The following is a 14,478-nucleotide window of genomic DNA, read 5'->3' on the forward strand; positions in this document are numbered from 1 at the left end:
AGTATGTGTGCTCCTGTCTCCCCCCAGAAAAAAGCACTGCACCTACCTTTGAGCACTCTTCCTTCTTCTCAGGAGTGTTGGGAGATGTGGTGGAGTCTGGTGCAGCCTTCCCCATGCAGCGGAGGCCCGCATAGCCTTCTAGCAGGCCACACCAAACCACCCACTTTTCCGGAGGCAGCAGAGGCCAGGCTGGACTTCCGGTAGGCCACATCAAACTGCCCACTTCTCCGGAGATGCCTGGTGCAGCCCACCAGAAGGCCTGCCAGCCTACGCTGCACCTCCTGATGCAGCGCAGAGTGTTTCCTGTTGCAGCACAGCTATCTTCACCTCCTTCTCTGGTCTTGGAGATGAACCACCACAAGAGGAGGTCCAGGTAAGTTTTCCTTCCATTTTTTGGTCCTGTTTTTGGTCCTGTTTGTGGACAGCGGAACCCTAAAACACCTGGCATGACCGGTGCGATGGATCAAAATTGGGGCATTCGTGATTGGGAACAGAAGCTGGGGTAGCTTCTGCCAATCCGTGATGTCCCAAATAAATCAGGATACTTGAGGGGTCTCTGACCCCTGTGAATATGATTGTGAAAATGCTTTCCTGTATCCACTGTGAAGAACACTGGGGATAACGTGGATTCTCATTTGCCAAAATTTCATGGTGTCCCTGGAAAAGATTGCATGCAATTTCAAAATTGCTTTGTGTTCCAACATCACATCAGATGCTTTCTGGGAAAACATGTTGCCTCCATTTGTGCCAGTTTCCACGTCTCATTAAACCAGTCATTCGCAAGTGCTGCTTGAGGCTCCCATCTCTGACTATAAATTCCTCTGTAAGCTCATATCTGTATCCATTGCCTTTGTGGGACCAGGTCTTCTTGAAGTCCTTCTCAGCTCTTGATTATCCGAACACCATGAGAATTCTTCTGTACACAGGCCTCCTCTTGAGCTTGTTTTCAGTAGGTGAGTAGACACCAGAGATTCAGTGTTCCATTAACTTCCTCTAGAATAGGGAGGGGGTCAGTAGAGCTAGAGAAAGGAGGTCAAGAACTTCATGTGCTCCTGGATGGGGTATTGAATAGATGGATATTAGGATGAAGAGCAGGAGAATCTGGGAATCTTGGTGCGATGAGAAAGTGAATCATACAAGTTACCAAAGTTCCCTAACACTATCATAGTTATCTTTACACCAAAGGAGTGCAATCTAGGAATGTTGATGCCAAGCAGGCTCCCCCTGCTGCAAAGATCTCCTTCCTGTCAAGGAAAAGTCCCTAAATGGAGTGTTCTGATGTCATGGAGGGGTTGAACTGCCCCAGCATCCATTGGACTCTGTTCCTGGCTGCTGTGGCCCCCTACCTCCACCTGCTGCACTTGCCAGCACGCTATGTTAGGTTTGGATTGCTCCATTAGGGAGCAAATTGGGCATGCAGGGAAGGGGGTGGGGTGGGGAAATAAAACTTCTCATCACATATTATTTTGCTTTTAATGAGCTATTGCTCCAGAACTGCAGTGGCATGTTAAGAGTAGAGATCTAAGCAAACAGCAGATAGCTTAATTCCAGCTGCGTCATTATCTGCCGAGCCAGGGAAAATGGCGGAGGAGGATTCTTATACAAACTTGTTGAAGGAAATCCTGGCTCAGATTCAAGCCTTGAAGTCGATTCAGCAAGATGTGGCAGAACTTTAAAAAATACTTTCAGCAGATGAAAGAGGAAATGTCTCATTATGAAGATTGCTTGACTGTCCACAAAACACTTATTCAAGGAAGTCATAATATTTTGAGTAAACAAATTACTTATTTAGAGTCACAACTGCAGGAAATCTAGAACCCAAGCTAATGGATTCAGGTTACAAAAAAGAAGATTCCAACTAAACATCAGGGAGAACTTTCTGACAGCAACAGCAGTTTGACTGTGGAATGGTCTCCCTCTGGAAGTTATGGACTCTCCTTCTTGGAGGATTTTAAGCAGAGGGTGGATGGCCATCCATCATGGATGCTTAGTTGAGATTCCTGCATCATAGGGGGTTGGAGCAGATGTCCTGTGGGGTCCCTTCCAAATTTAAAATCCTATGATATTATGTGTGGTGTTTCTCTATGCAATTAAAAGAGGAGAACTTTGGAAAGAACTTAGAAAGTTATATATTAAGGGTTTATTTTGCTGTCTATTTTGTGATTTTAAGTTGCTACTGGGGTTCTCTCTTGGCATCCAAGAATTGTCTTTTTATACCTTTTTTTCCTTGAGTCACCAAAATGGAGATGCCTTGTGGGATACAATCATGACACTGAGCTTTTGTGATCTTCCTTTCTCTCTGTAGGAGCGTCACTACAATGTATGACATGTCTATATCTGTACAAGAACACTTGTCTCCTGCGACAGGCACGTAAATGTTCAGAAGAAACTTGCCGTGAAGTTGCTGTACAAAGCGATATATGTGAGTAAGGTTTCTCCCCCCCCCCCCATGTACAAAGAACCCTTCTCAACGGAGGCCTTCCACACACTCAGAAATTACCATGCTCTGTGCGATCAAAGAATTACAGTAAAATCCATACACATGTGAGCCTAAAAGCCTAAAAGTCTTCTGTAAAATATACAGAAGAGTCTGCCTGCATGCAACATCTTCTCCTCACAGAAGGAATTATGTGGACTACAACTTTATTAATGGGGATGAAGGATTCTGCAGAAAGATTTCTGAGTTCTATGATGATATTACAAGGGGAGCACCTGACATATTTAGTGATTCATCTCTTAATCAAGATTTCTCCCCTCCAAATGTTCTGTCTTCAGTGAAAAAGCTAAAAGGTTGATTTAGGTTTTTTAACACTTCAAGGCTGAGTATGTGGGAGTCCATTTTTCAGGAGCCTCCTAAATATGATACAGTCAGATATTGTAAACCAACAATTCTATATCTGATTTTCTTAGATGTTCTGCTGAAATTGAGAATGCTGAGGTTGGCTGTTGGGATCAGGCACGATCCCTGGCATGAACCAGGCCTAGAAAAGATTCTAGTGTATAGTCTTTCTGGCCCCCATCATCTTCCTGCATGGGATGTTGTAGGAATCCACTGACAATGGACAATCAATCAAATGTCCTTCCATCTACCCATTCAATCAAAACATGGCACAGATTCTATAATGAACTACTTTTAAACGTATACACATGTGTCAGGGGTTCAGGAGCAGAGGCAAAGCAGAGTGAGCAAATCGAAAGTGAGGAGGAGGAGTACGAAGGGGGAGCAGTCAGTGACAGTGGGCAGAGTCAATCCACAAGCCTCTCTAGCGAATCGGAGGACTCACAGAAGGGAGCACCGATGGCCAGAGCGAGGGGGGTTCCAGGGGGGGAGCCCCAGGAGGGAGGGGCCAGCGGGGAGTCCCTGAGCAGCAGTTGGAAATCAGGACCAGCTTCTCCACCAGAGCGCAGTGGGGAGGGGGAGTCCCAGGAGTCGGGACCAGTGTTCTCATCTCCAGCGGGAGGAGAGGAGTCAGGCTTGGCAACGCCCACATCAGGGAGCGGGGAAACGGTCAGAAGGAAAGTTACCGGCTGGGCGCGCGCGCCAAGTTCAAATGTACAGGAGAGCGGCACAGCAGGGAGTCCTGACAGGGAGCCAGGTCCTAAAGCCCGCCGAAAGGAAGGGCGAGACTCAGGGGGGTCAGCGTCAGAGGAATCCAGGAAGGAGGTAAGATCAGAGGGCAGAAGGACCCAGAGGAGGAAAGAACAGCGTAGGAGGTGGAGCAAGGCTAGAATCTTAAACTGGTGTGGGTTCAGCAGCGAGTCAGAGGGAACTTAGCCGGTCTAGCGTCAAGACGTGGGTCTGCGCGCCCAGAGCTTGGAAATGGAAACTAAACTTCAATAAAGACTTTTGTATATGACATCCACTGGGCGCTGGTCCTCTGTGAGCTGGGACCTAGCGGCAGGCCTGACAACATGATACATTAATAGGTACATAGTTTTAAAATGTATATAATTTCCTACTCATTGATGTATAGAGGTGCTCTTTGCTTTTCTTCTTTCTGAAGTATTGTTTCTGACCAAATTCATGCTATATGCACTAAAATTCAAATCCTATGTGATCTCAGAAGCAAATCCCAATGAATTCAGTGAGCCTTACTCCCAGATGTGTGGGGGTTCAGATTTCAGCCTTAAATAGCTTCCTGCTGTAAAATTTAAAAGCCAAGGGAACACATAAATCATTATTGTTGTTTTCAGATGGAAAAAATATATCTTTGGTTACTTCTGAATTTTATTCATGCTTCTCAGTCATAGCCTCTTTGCCCAATTTTGGAGAACCACCATTTAAAATGATTTAAAATGATTTTCCTTGCTTCCCCTAGGTCCTGCTATCATTTTTACATTTTTACAATGTTAAAATTCACTTATCTGAATGTAATACATTTTGCCCAAACCTTGCTATATTCTCTGCAGATTTATATATTCGAACAGCAAAAGTTTGCCCCCTTCCTTCCTTCCTTCCTTCCTTCCTTCCTTCCTTCCTTCCTTCCTTGTTTATGCTTTGCAGGTTGGCAGCAGCTATTTTTGGGCAGAAGTCATGCAGGGAGGGAGGGAGGGAGTGAGGGAGTGAGATCAAACATATCAGAGAGCAGGAGAGATCGGCCAATTCAGGGAGCAGGAGATATCAGAGAAATCAGTTTCTCCTCTGTTTCCCTTTTGTGGTTGGCTGCAGCCATTTCAGGAATAAATAATTGAAAAGGGGTTGGGGAGATCAGAAAAACCCTGGATTAAAAAATGTTCCCGTAGGAATTAATGGAAATAATGAACTCATTAAGCCAACGCTTGACTAAGGAATGACCAGGGAACACATTGAGGGACCTGCATGTATTGGCACAAGTCAGCTAACTTTCATCTTGCCCATATTTTCCCCACCATCTTCTTACCTCTCCAGATTCTGGGAGACTGGGGGGAAGGGGAGCTGCCTGGCACAGGAAGGAGAGACAGCTTGGCTTCCTCGCCAGCCTGACTCATTGCTGCCTCTTGGACCCCATTCCCTTCCGCCTCTGGTTCTCGACTGCTCTCTCCCTCAGATTCTTCCTGCTCACTAAACCCTGTTATCTTTTCAGTTTCTGACACCTCCATCTCCCTCTTATCCCTCTGACCACTCACTGTAGTCCCACAACAAAGCCCCTGGCTCTGAGCCTTCTTCCCTTGGGGGTTCCCCACCTGGTGCTTGCTGCCTTGCCTCTGCATCCAGTCAGCCCATGACACCACTCTTATAGCACCAGTGCACAGCATCAAACTAAACACATTCCATTTTATGTATCTATTAAATCTCCCAATAAAAAAATCTGGGGCAAAAATGATTGACTTGATATTCCTCTCTAATTCTTCTTCACAGTTGCTGAAGACATCCTCAGCCTTACTTACAGTGACTGCGCTAACACTCAGGATTGTATCCCAGGCACCTTTTCTTTTTCTGGAGGAACCCTCCAATTCTTTCAGATGCAAGCTGAATGCTGCAATACTGACCTATGCAATGAAAACCCTATTCAATGTAAGGGCCCTAGTATTTTGGACATTTTCTGTATCAACAATTCTTGCCCAGAGGCAAAATATAGAACTTCCCAAATACAAAATGTAATAATAAGACACTTATATTCCACCAAGTGTCCATTCCTTTAAATATAGCCTTTCCATAATATATGCATAATATACTTCAGCCCTTACAGAATGTGTATGGAGCTGACTTACCTACTTGAACAAGTGTTTTGCTGTCTTATCATTCCATTGTGGACCGACTGAAAGAAGACATTCAAAACAGAGATTTGCATCTGGCGATCTCGTCGTCAGAGTCCCACTTGGGATTTCACACAGCTGAGGCTCTATCACAGTGGTTTGAGTGATTGAGAGTAAGGCTACAACACTCACTGGAAAGTGGGTTGTTTTCATCCAGTGTTCTGGATTATCCTTTGTGTGTCGAGGTCCCCAAGCCACCCCAAATAAACTCACACTTCACACATCAATTTTGTTTAAGGTTTTTTGGCATGATTTTGGCCACAATTTTATTTAAATACACACATGTGAGTGGTTGCTTACGCATTGGTTACGACTATCTGTCCTTGCCCCAGGGACAGAACTGACTTCCGGATTCCAGCAGAAGCCAGTCAGGGAAAACAATATTGGGGAGAAATGAAGCTGGGCAACAGTCCCTCACTTCTCACCCGCATGCTCCCAGGGCTTGCACGGCCCAAGCCCGATGCCAGGGACTTGGACGAAAAGGAGGCAAGCCCCTTTAACGGTATTCCCTTGCAGCACCACGATTGGAGGGGTAGGCACTTACCCCTCCACCCATCAATTTTAACCAATGCCTAACTGCAAACCTTACAAGTTGTGACGATTTGCTAAGCAGTAGGCAAAAACCAAATGGCACCAGCCAATCAGCCAAATGGACAAAATTCCTACCAGGCCCCTGCCCCAACAGCAGGCGACCCCATGACAGGCATAGCAAGGTCAAAGCAAACAACCCCCCAATTCAGGGAGGGTGGGCAGGTGACCCGGTACACACAGCCCAAGAGGACGCCGAAGGTTGCATGCCCAGTATATAAAACCTTTGACCCCACTTCCAAATTGGCAACATCAAAGTCTCCCCAGAGACTCAAATTGCCCAATCACTACCTGTGGACATCCAAACAGGTCTGGCAAGCAACAGTGGGGTGGCCTGCTGGTCCCCACCGCAACACATGCTCTCTGTTAGGGAGAACACGTTTTAGCAACAAGTATATTTCTAGAGATTCTGTTCTCTTGATTGAATGAAGGTACATTTGGCTGGAACTTTGGTTTTGAGACATCCCGTACTGTACTTGAACATGATTTTGGTTTTGCAGTTGCAAAAATGCTCACCAACTCTGGTCACTCTTCCCTTAAAAAATACTCAACAACTCTGGAGAATCCTCCTCCCTCCAACGACAATGAGTAGATCACTGCCATTTTTTTAATATACTGGGAGTAAAGGCTATATTTAAAGAAACAGACACTTGGTGGAGTATAAATGTTTTGTTTTTACATTTTATCTTTGAGAAGTTCTATGTAATTGCATACAGAGTCATGTGAGCTGTGTTTCTTTATTTCTCTGTATTCCTTTGTGTTGTGTTTTGCTTACTTTGTTGCAGAGGCAAAATATAACTGGGTGATAGGTTTGTCTTCCTAGTGTCTCTGGAAAGCGATTGGACTCCTCTTCACGAGTCCCATAAAATCTGATGTGGGGATGTTGTGCTTTTCCATTTGGTCATGAAATTTTGCCGCTCAAAAAGCAAGTAATAGTTTTTGCATGTCTGGGAAAATCAAGAGATGAGCACATATTTATCAATTTATATATGAGGGTGGGGGGAATTGACATATTTATTAGTGTGACTTTATTTATAACTGGGTGTGTTACTATTGTCACATTCCATGAAGTGTAATGAAAGAAGCAACAACCCTTCTAAAATGTCAAAACTAGATCCTATTTAAGATTTGACTGAATGTAGTAGCATTTTCATTTCATTGTTAGGGGCAGGGTGGCTGTTGCCCACAGCAAACCAGTATGTACCCAGTATCATTATTCCCAACAAATGATCTTGTTAATCATGATAATCACAATGATCACTCCAAGATTGAACCTGAAACCACTATAAATGCCTATCATGGATAGTAGAAAAGTATCATCTTCCATTCAAAAGAGTAAGCCTGGATCCTAGAATCTGTGGGGGAGCCTTGTTTCATCTCATAGGCTGGTAAGGATCAATGCCAATCTGCTTTTGTCCTGGCTGGCAGAATTGTCAATCTCATTTCACACAATTCAGATCACTCTCATGCAGAAGCAGGTAGACACCAAGATGCGTGTTCTGGGAAAGACTTGCATATGTTACATACAGAAGCCATACTCATGAGCAACACTCAACAATATTTTTATTAGATTTTCCCAGCTGGAAAATTTGATGACACATTTAGAACACCATGCCGGTGGGGGGGGGGAGTGATAACCCTTTGTACGAATTGGAAAATAAGGGCCAGAATGAACCAGTCATGTCAGAATAAATGGAATCCATCTGCTAACCATAAATCTCATTTTGCCAGTGCAACCTGGGAGTTTTGGTCCACTGCAGTGCCCATTCTGTTTCACGAGGAATGCAAACGATTGTGTGGTCGTCGACACCCATAACTGCCCTATTGGAGAGACTAAGTGCATAACATTTGCTGGTATAATGCAGCAAGGTGAGTAGAACTGCCAATTAGCAGAGGGTGGGGATGAGGGAAAGCAGCTTTCAGCCATCTGCTACCTGACCCTTTTCTGACCAAATGTGATAAAAGCAAAGGATGGGGTGGAGATCTGTGTTTTATTTGAGGGGATGAATTTAAAGTTTTCTTTACACTGCTTGCCCCATTCCTCAGTCACTGGCATGGTGTTGACCCACCCCCAGACAGTCCTGGGAAATTCCTGATCGCATGGAAGCAAATATGTACAAAGCTGTCATTCCCATTTTGAGTTTCTACATGCCTTGGAGGCATGTTGTATTGTGGGCTTTGGGGAAAATTAAATTGGTGGCTAAATTCGCAAATGTGGGCTTCACCCAATAGCCTTGGTCTGGTCAGAATACAAGTAGACAGGGAAGAAAGGGAAAGCAGGGCTTATGGAAGACATCAGAAGTGGGCTGTTCTCAGGTGCAATGGTCCTGAAATTTGCCCAAGAATGCCACACCCTGATGCCAAACCTGACTCATATTACTCTGCTTCATCTTTCATTTCAGTGTCTTTTTTGGGGGAATGAAAATACATCTTGTGAATTTTCAGGGAACATAACAGGGGTGGGGGTAAAAGGGTCCTGCAGGTTCCCCAAGTGTGCCGGGTCCTTAAGTCCACCCTGACTCATATTAACATTCTTCTCTTTCTAGTGGGTACAACTCTAGTGTGGGCTGCTTTCAAAGGATGTGCAACACCAGATTTCTGTAATTTCATAACAACAATCCCAACAGGAGTAAAGCGAAGACTGAATGGCTTTGTGTCGTTCAATGTCACCCAAGCGACATGTGTTGATGCCGAGCCATCATCCTATACTTCTGGCCTGTAGATGTGCCCTTTGTGGGACTTGGGAGGAAACTGTGCTATCAGCGGCAGGCTGTGGAAGATCTCTGGAGATGCTGAAGATGCTGGAGGCAGGTGCAAGAGGGCAGGAAATTGAGATTTGGGAGCTGTAGTTAGAGAAAATATGGCACAGGTATTTCCATTTGAATTGTGATCTGAATAAATTGATAAAGCAGACAAATTCTGTTTCTTGCATTGGGGCTTTTCAAGTGAATAATTTCTATGCAGTGATGGCACAATGAATGTTAACTTCTGAAGGCCAAGAACGAGAAGAAAACTGAAAATTGTAATCTAGGATATTAATAGTTTTCCCCTAATGGCACAGGTTTTAGTTTGGGGGTTTTTTTAGTAGGGGGAACTAGTTCTACTAGGAAAGCTAAATGAAGAGAAAAGCATTACACTTTCTGGCTTTGTTATGTGCTCAGTCTAGAAGGCTCGTTTTTCCATTACACCACTATCATCTGCAAATATGTAAAGAAACTAGAGATCAGATAAAAGATCTCAATTGTCTGTCCAGTTACATCCTGACTTAACTAGTGACTGATTTCTTTGGCTCACCCACCCCCACCATTCAAATGTTTCCAGAAGCTTTGATTCTGAGGAATATTCAATTAAATTTCAATAGCAGCTTGTACCTGGTGGTTCTCAGGAATTCCAAGGAACCAAAAATCTGTATGGTTTGGAAAGGTCTATAGACTGAAACTTCCTCCTTGATGTCAGGAACCCTCAAGACAAATTGTCCCAAGACCATTCACATTCTAAAGCCAAAACACAGGTGTAGCATGAAAGGCGAGGTCCAGACATAATCCAAAGTCAAAAGACAGTACGTACTTTGTTTCTTAGGGGTAAAGGCATAATGCAAAGTCAGATCCCTTAAGCGTGCCCAGAACCCAATCGTGTTTCTGTATACTTAATGTGGGGTGCATGAGTTGTTAGGGGAGGGGTTTTACCTCTGGTGGAGGACACGTTGTGCTCATTCTGGGGTAGTTTGTCTACCTTTCCCCCCCCTTGCTCTCAGCTCTCAGCAAGTGACAGCATCCATACCCCAGGAAATGGCTTTGAATGGCTAGCTAAACCAGGTGAGGGTAGCCATTGGGTCTCAAACCCTTGTTGAGTTAGGGATTTCTGCTGCATGCAAAGCAAGCTCTGGCGGATTGAGCAGATGAGAGCAATGGTTAAGAAGGTTTTCTTTCTTTTTTTGCACATGATGTAGAGGGAAGTGAGGGGCAGATGGGGAACATCAGCCTGGGAAAGCAGACCATCTAAATGGAAAACTCTGACCCTAAACCTCCACTGCTTTGTGGGATATCTTCAGGAGAAGAAAAGGCTTAGGAGTAAACCCTACACCAGTGGTTTTCACCTTTTTTGAGTCTACAGCACCCATGACCAACCGCATTCCTTCTGTGGAAGCCACTTACAATGGGGTTCCATTACAGGGCATTCCTCTGTTCCACCCCTGTCCCATTCTGCCCCACCCCCTTTCAGTGCAGTTTTGGGTGCAGGTGTAAGTGTTACCCGCACGTGCCAATTGCACACAAGTGGTGATCCCCATGTACCTGGTGAAAACTTGTGTTGTTTTGTCATTTAGCAGTTTTAAGGCTTAAAATTTAAGCAGTAGAGCTTTGAAAAAGCTTTTTTTTTTAAAAAAAAAATGATGAGTCATCCATTTCTCTGCAAAATATTGTTTTTGTAAGTGGGGGGGGGGGAAGGAAACAAACTTAAATAATGAAAAAATATTAAGATACTCTGGGAATAAAAGGGGTAACAGTAGGTCTAAATGAGTATAAAGTTAAAGCCTTTGCCGATGATTTGGTACTGACTATGGAAGAACCAATAGAAAGTATAAAGGAGGTATTGAATGAGATGGAACAATTTGGAAGGGTGGCAGGATTCAGACTGAAGAGAAAGACAAAAATGATTGTAAAAAATATGGAACAAAATATGATTGAACTGATGCAGCAACGAACTGAGATAGAGGTGGTGAAAAAGGTTAAATACTTGGGAATTTGGTTATCACCTAAGAATATCAACTTGTATCAAAATAATTATATCCCGGTTTGGAAGGGAATAAAGAAAGATCTGGAGGTGTGGGCCAGAATGAAATTATCATTTTGGGGAAGAATTTCCACGGTAAAGATGACGGTGCTACCAAAGATGTTATTCTTATTTCAGACCATACCCATATTAAAGGATATAGGAATTTTTAAAGAATGGCAAAAAGTGATTTCAAGGTATATCTGGCAGGGGAAGAAGCCTAGAATAAAATTTAAGCTATTGACGGATGTAAAAGAAAGAGGAGGCTTCGCCCTGCCAGATATGAGACTGTATTATGAGGCAGCATGTTTATGCTGGTTAAAAGAATGGATAAAGTTAGAAAACAATGAATTACTAGACCTTGAAGGATTTGATAACAGATTTGGGTGGCATGCGTACCTTTGGTGTGATAAAAAGAGGGTTCACAAAGGATTTGGAAACCACATCTTCAGGGGTTCTTTAATAGAGGTCTGGGAAAGATATAAAAATATATTGGAACCAAAAGTCCCACACTGGTTGTCCCCGTTAGAGGTAATGAGTGTGAAGAAGACTAATATGAGAGAAAAATGGGTTACATAGGGTGAACTGGTAACCAATGAGGGAGGGAAATGGAAATTGAAGCCATATGAACAAGTTAAAGAGTATATATATATGATTGGCTGCATTACTTCCAAGTAAATGAAATATTTAAAAAAGATCTGAAGGAAAAAGGTTATGTGGAAAAAGAATCAAGTTTCCAAAAAGACATAATAAATAATGAGTATAAAACTCTGTCAAAAATGTATAAGATACTGTTGGAATGGTATACGAAAGACGAAGAGGTTAAATCGGTAATGATACAGTGGGCAAAGGATTTTGGGTACAATATTCAATTTGAGGTATGGGAAAAATTGTGGAAAGAGCATATAAAATTTACGGCATGTACGTCACTGAAAGAGAAGGTGATGAAAATGTTTTATAGATGGAATATGACACCTGTAAAATTAGCAAAGATGTATAAGGTTGATAACAAATGTTGGAAATGCAAAGATAAAGAAGGGACGTTCTTTCATCAGTGGTGGGAATGTAAGAAAGTAAAAAGCTTTTGGGAAATGATATATAATGAGTTGAAAAAAATGTTAAGATATACTTTTGTGAAAAAACCCGAAGCTCTTCTTTTAGGTATTGTAGGAAAAGACATAAGAAGAAAGGACTGTAAGCTTTTCCAATATGCTGTAACGGCAGCCAGAATCCTGTTGGCCCAGAAGTGGAAACAAGAGGAGATACCAACGATAGAAGAATGGAGATCAAAACTGATAGACTATGCGGAACTGGATAAATTAACTGGGAAAATTAGATATATTAAAGACCAAAAGTTCATCGAGGACTGGGGAAAATTTGTGGATTATCTGAAAAATATATGTGGTATAAATACAACGCTAGTGGGATTTCAAGAGGCACTGTAAAAAAAAAAAATAAGTATTGTTTGTTAAAAATAATGGGAGTAAGGAGACTTCCGGGTTAGCGCGAACGGCTAATGGCGGATTCCCTCCGAGCTCCGGAGGGAATCGGCTCTGCTGAGGACGGGTCTTGCCGTGCCGGCGACACGGGGACCCTCAGAAACCGCAGGCGCGGAAGCCTGCGGACTTGGTGACTCGGTGGGCACCTTAAGCGCCCTCCCCGACCCACGAAGAGCCTTTTTAAAGGCTGCGGAGAGGGTACGGAGAGCGGCGTGGTGCTGAGAGTAGACCGCTACCTCAGTAGAGCGAAGCCGCAAGCCATGGCCGGAGAGCGCTGACTTTCTTCCCAAAATTTGGACTGGATAACAAAGGACCCGTGAGTAGTGGAATTTGGACTTTAAAAATTTTATCCTGTGAATTCGGCACGATCGGGGGATGTGTTAAAGGGAAGTCCGCACCCCCTCTACTTATAGACGTTTTAAAGCAAGGAACGGAGAATTAAGGCGGAATGAATACTGTTTTGATGATTTAAAAGTTTCTCACAAATTTGATAGAACAAGATTTTTGTGCTGGAGAGAAAGGGAATTTGGAACTTTGTGTGTATCCCCCCCAAAAAACCCGGGAGTGTCCTATTTGGGTCCCGGAGGAAGAAGTGAAAGGAGTTTGACAGCTGTCAAAGAAGCTGTCAAACGGGCGGACAAAGTAAAGAATTTTGCTATTTAATAACTCTTGGAATTAAAGCTGATACATTTGGACTGAGGCGATTGGAAACAAAGTATTGATAATAACAAAGTAACAGATTATTGGAAAAGGACTACTAAATAACTGAAAGCCCCCTAGGGGGAATCAGTGACATTACAATGGCTGCAGAGGGAAAATTACTGGCGGAGATAGAAAAAATGTTTTTTCTCGTGGGAATCCTGCAGGAGCAGAGTATGGCTCTGAGTAAAGTTTTTATGACCTTGAATCCTGAAACAAACAACTCTGCTGAATGCACAAAGGAGATGTACGATAAAAACTCTGCAGCTGAGCAGGAAGAGATGCCTTTGGAATTGACAGAGAAAAAAGAAGGAGTTCAGACACTACAAGTGGAAAATATCAACCAGAAATCTGCAGCGTTAGAGTATGAGCAAGAAGACCTCTGGATTACAGACCTGCGAAAGATGAGAAAGAAGAAGAGAGAAGCCCCTGGAGTACTTGGAATATTAAAACTAGAAAGAACAAAGCAATATGATTGGGACTTTTCTCTTGAGTATGGAAAACTAGATGGCCTTTCGCAGCAAACACTCTTCAACATTCTGAATGAAAGAAAATATGATCTGACTCTGACTGAACTCCTTCGGGGTCTTAGGACCTTCAAAGAGGACTACCAATATAGCTGGCAGAGAGGGACTGACAGAGAATCAGACGCCTCGGACGTGAGGAATCCGGGCTAGAAATATTTTTTGTTTGTTTTCTGGACATTTGTCTAGGAAGGGACAGAAACCGGGGCAGGGGGGGGAGAGAATAGAATTATAAAATGTTATGTTTTGTTCTACTTGGTCAATGTGACCTATAATTAATATAATAAAGGGAAAATTTGTGAAGGGGAAGTTAGATCGACCTTAAAAAAAAAGAAATTAATGATTATAAGAGAATTGGATAGTTGAATACAGATAAACAAAAGATTTTAATTTTTAAAAGCAATGTGAATATCTTTAAGAGGTTAGTTAAGAACTTGCTGAATTAATTTTGGAATTGGGATGTAAGAGGAGGGGGTGGGGGGAAGTCAATGAAAGTGGGTAAAGAAACTTAGGGTATGTAATTGTATTTGTGTGTTTGTTTGTCTTTGTCTTTGTGTGTGTGTCTGTTGTTATAAAATGTAAAAACCCAATAAAAATTATTAAAAAAAAAAAAAAAATAATGGGAGTAAGGAGGAACAATGGCAATATGAAAGAAGGGAATG

The 14,478-nt window shown here is 43.0% G+C and overlaps 2 protein-coding genes and 1 long non-coding RNA gene across 3 annotated transcripts in view; all 3 read left to right on the plus strand.

The window, feature by feature from the left end:
- Positions 1–14,478, plus strand: part of LOC309346252 — a 195,887-nt gene that overhangs the window by 77,736 nt on the left and 103,673 nt on the right. The window lies entirely within an intron of this gene.
- LOC309346065 (phospholipase A2 inhibitor CNF-like) overlaps positions 1–14,478 on the plus strand; it is a 56,095-nt gene that overhangs the window by 16,286 nt on the left and 25,331 nt on the right. The gene's annotated exons all lie outside the window — the stretch shown is intronic.
- On the plus strand, positions 760–9,405 carry LOC309346635 (phospholipase A2 inhibitor and Ly6/PLAUR domain-containing protein-like). The gene is made up of 5 exons (XM_081870525.1): positions 760–953; positions 2,306–2,422; positions 5,339–5,494; positions 8,056–8,193; positions 8,871–9,405. Exons 1-5 carry the CDS (start codon positions 905–907, stop codon positions 9,044–9,046), a joined length of 636 nt encoding a protein of 211 aa, XP_081726651.1. The 5' UTR covers positions 760–904; the 3' UTR covers positions 9,047–9,405.

Source organism: Podarcis erhardii (genome assembly GCF_964252035.2).
Source record: "Podarcis erhardii genome assembly, chromosome: 7".
Classification (NCBI taxonomy): Eukaryota; Metazoa; Chordata; class Lepidosauria; order Squamata; family Lacertidae; genus Podarcis; species Podarcis erhardii.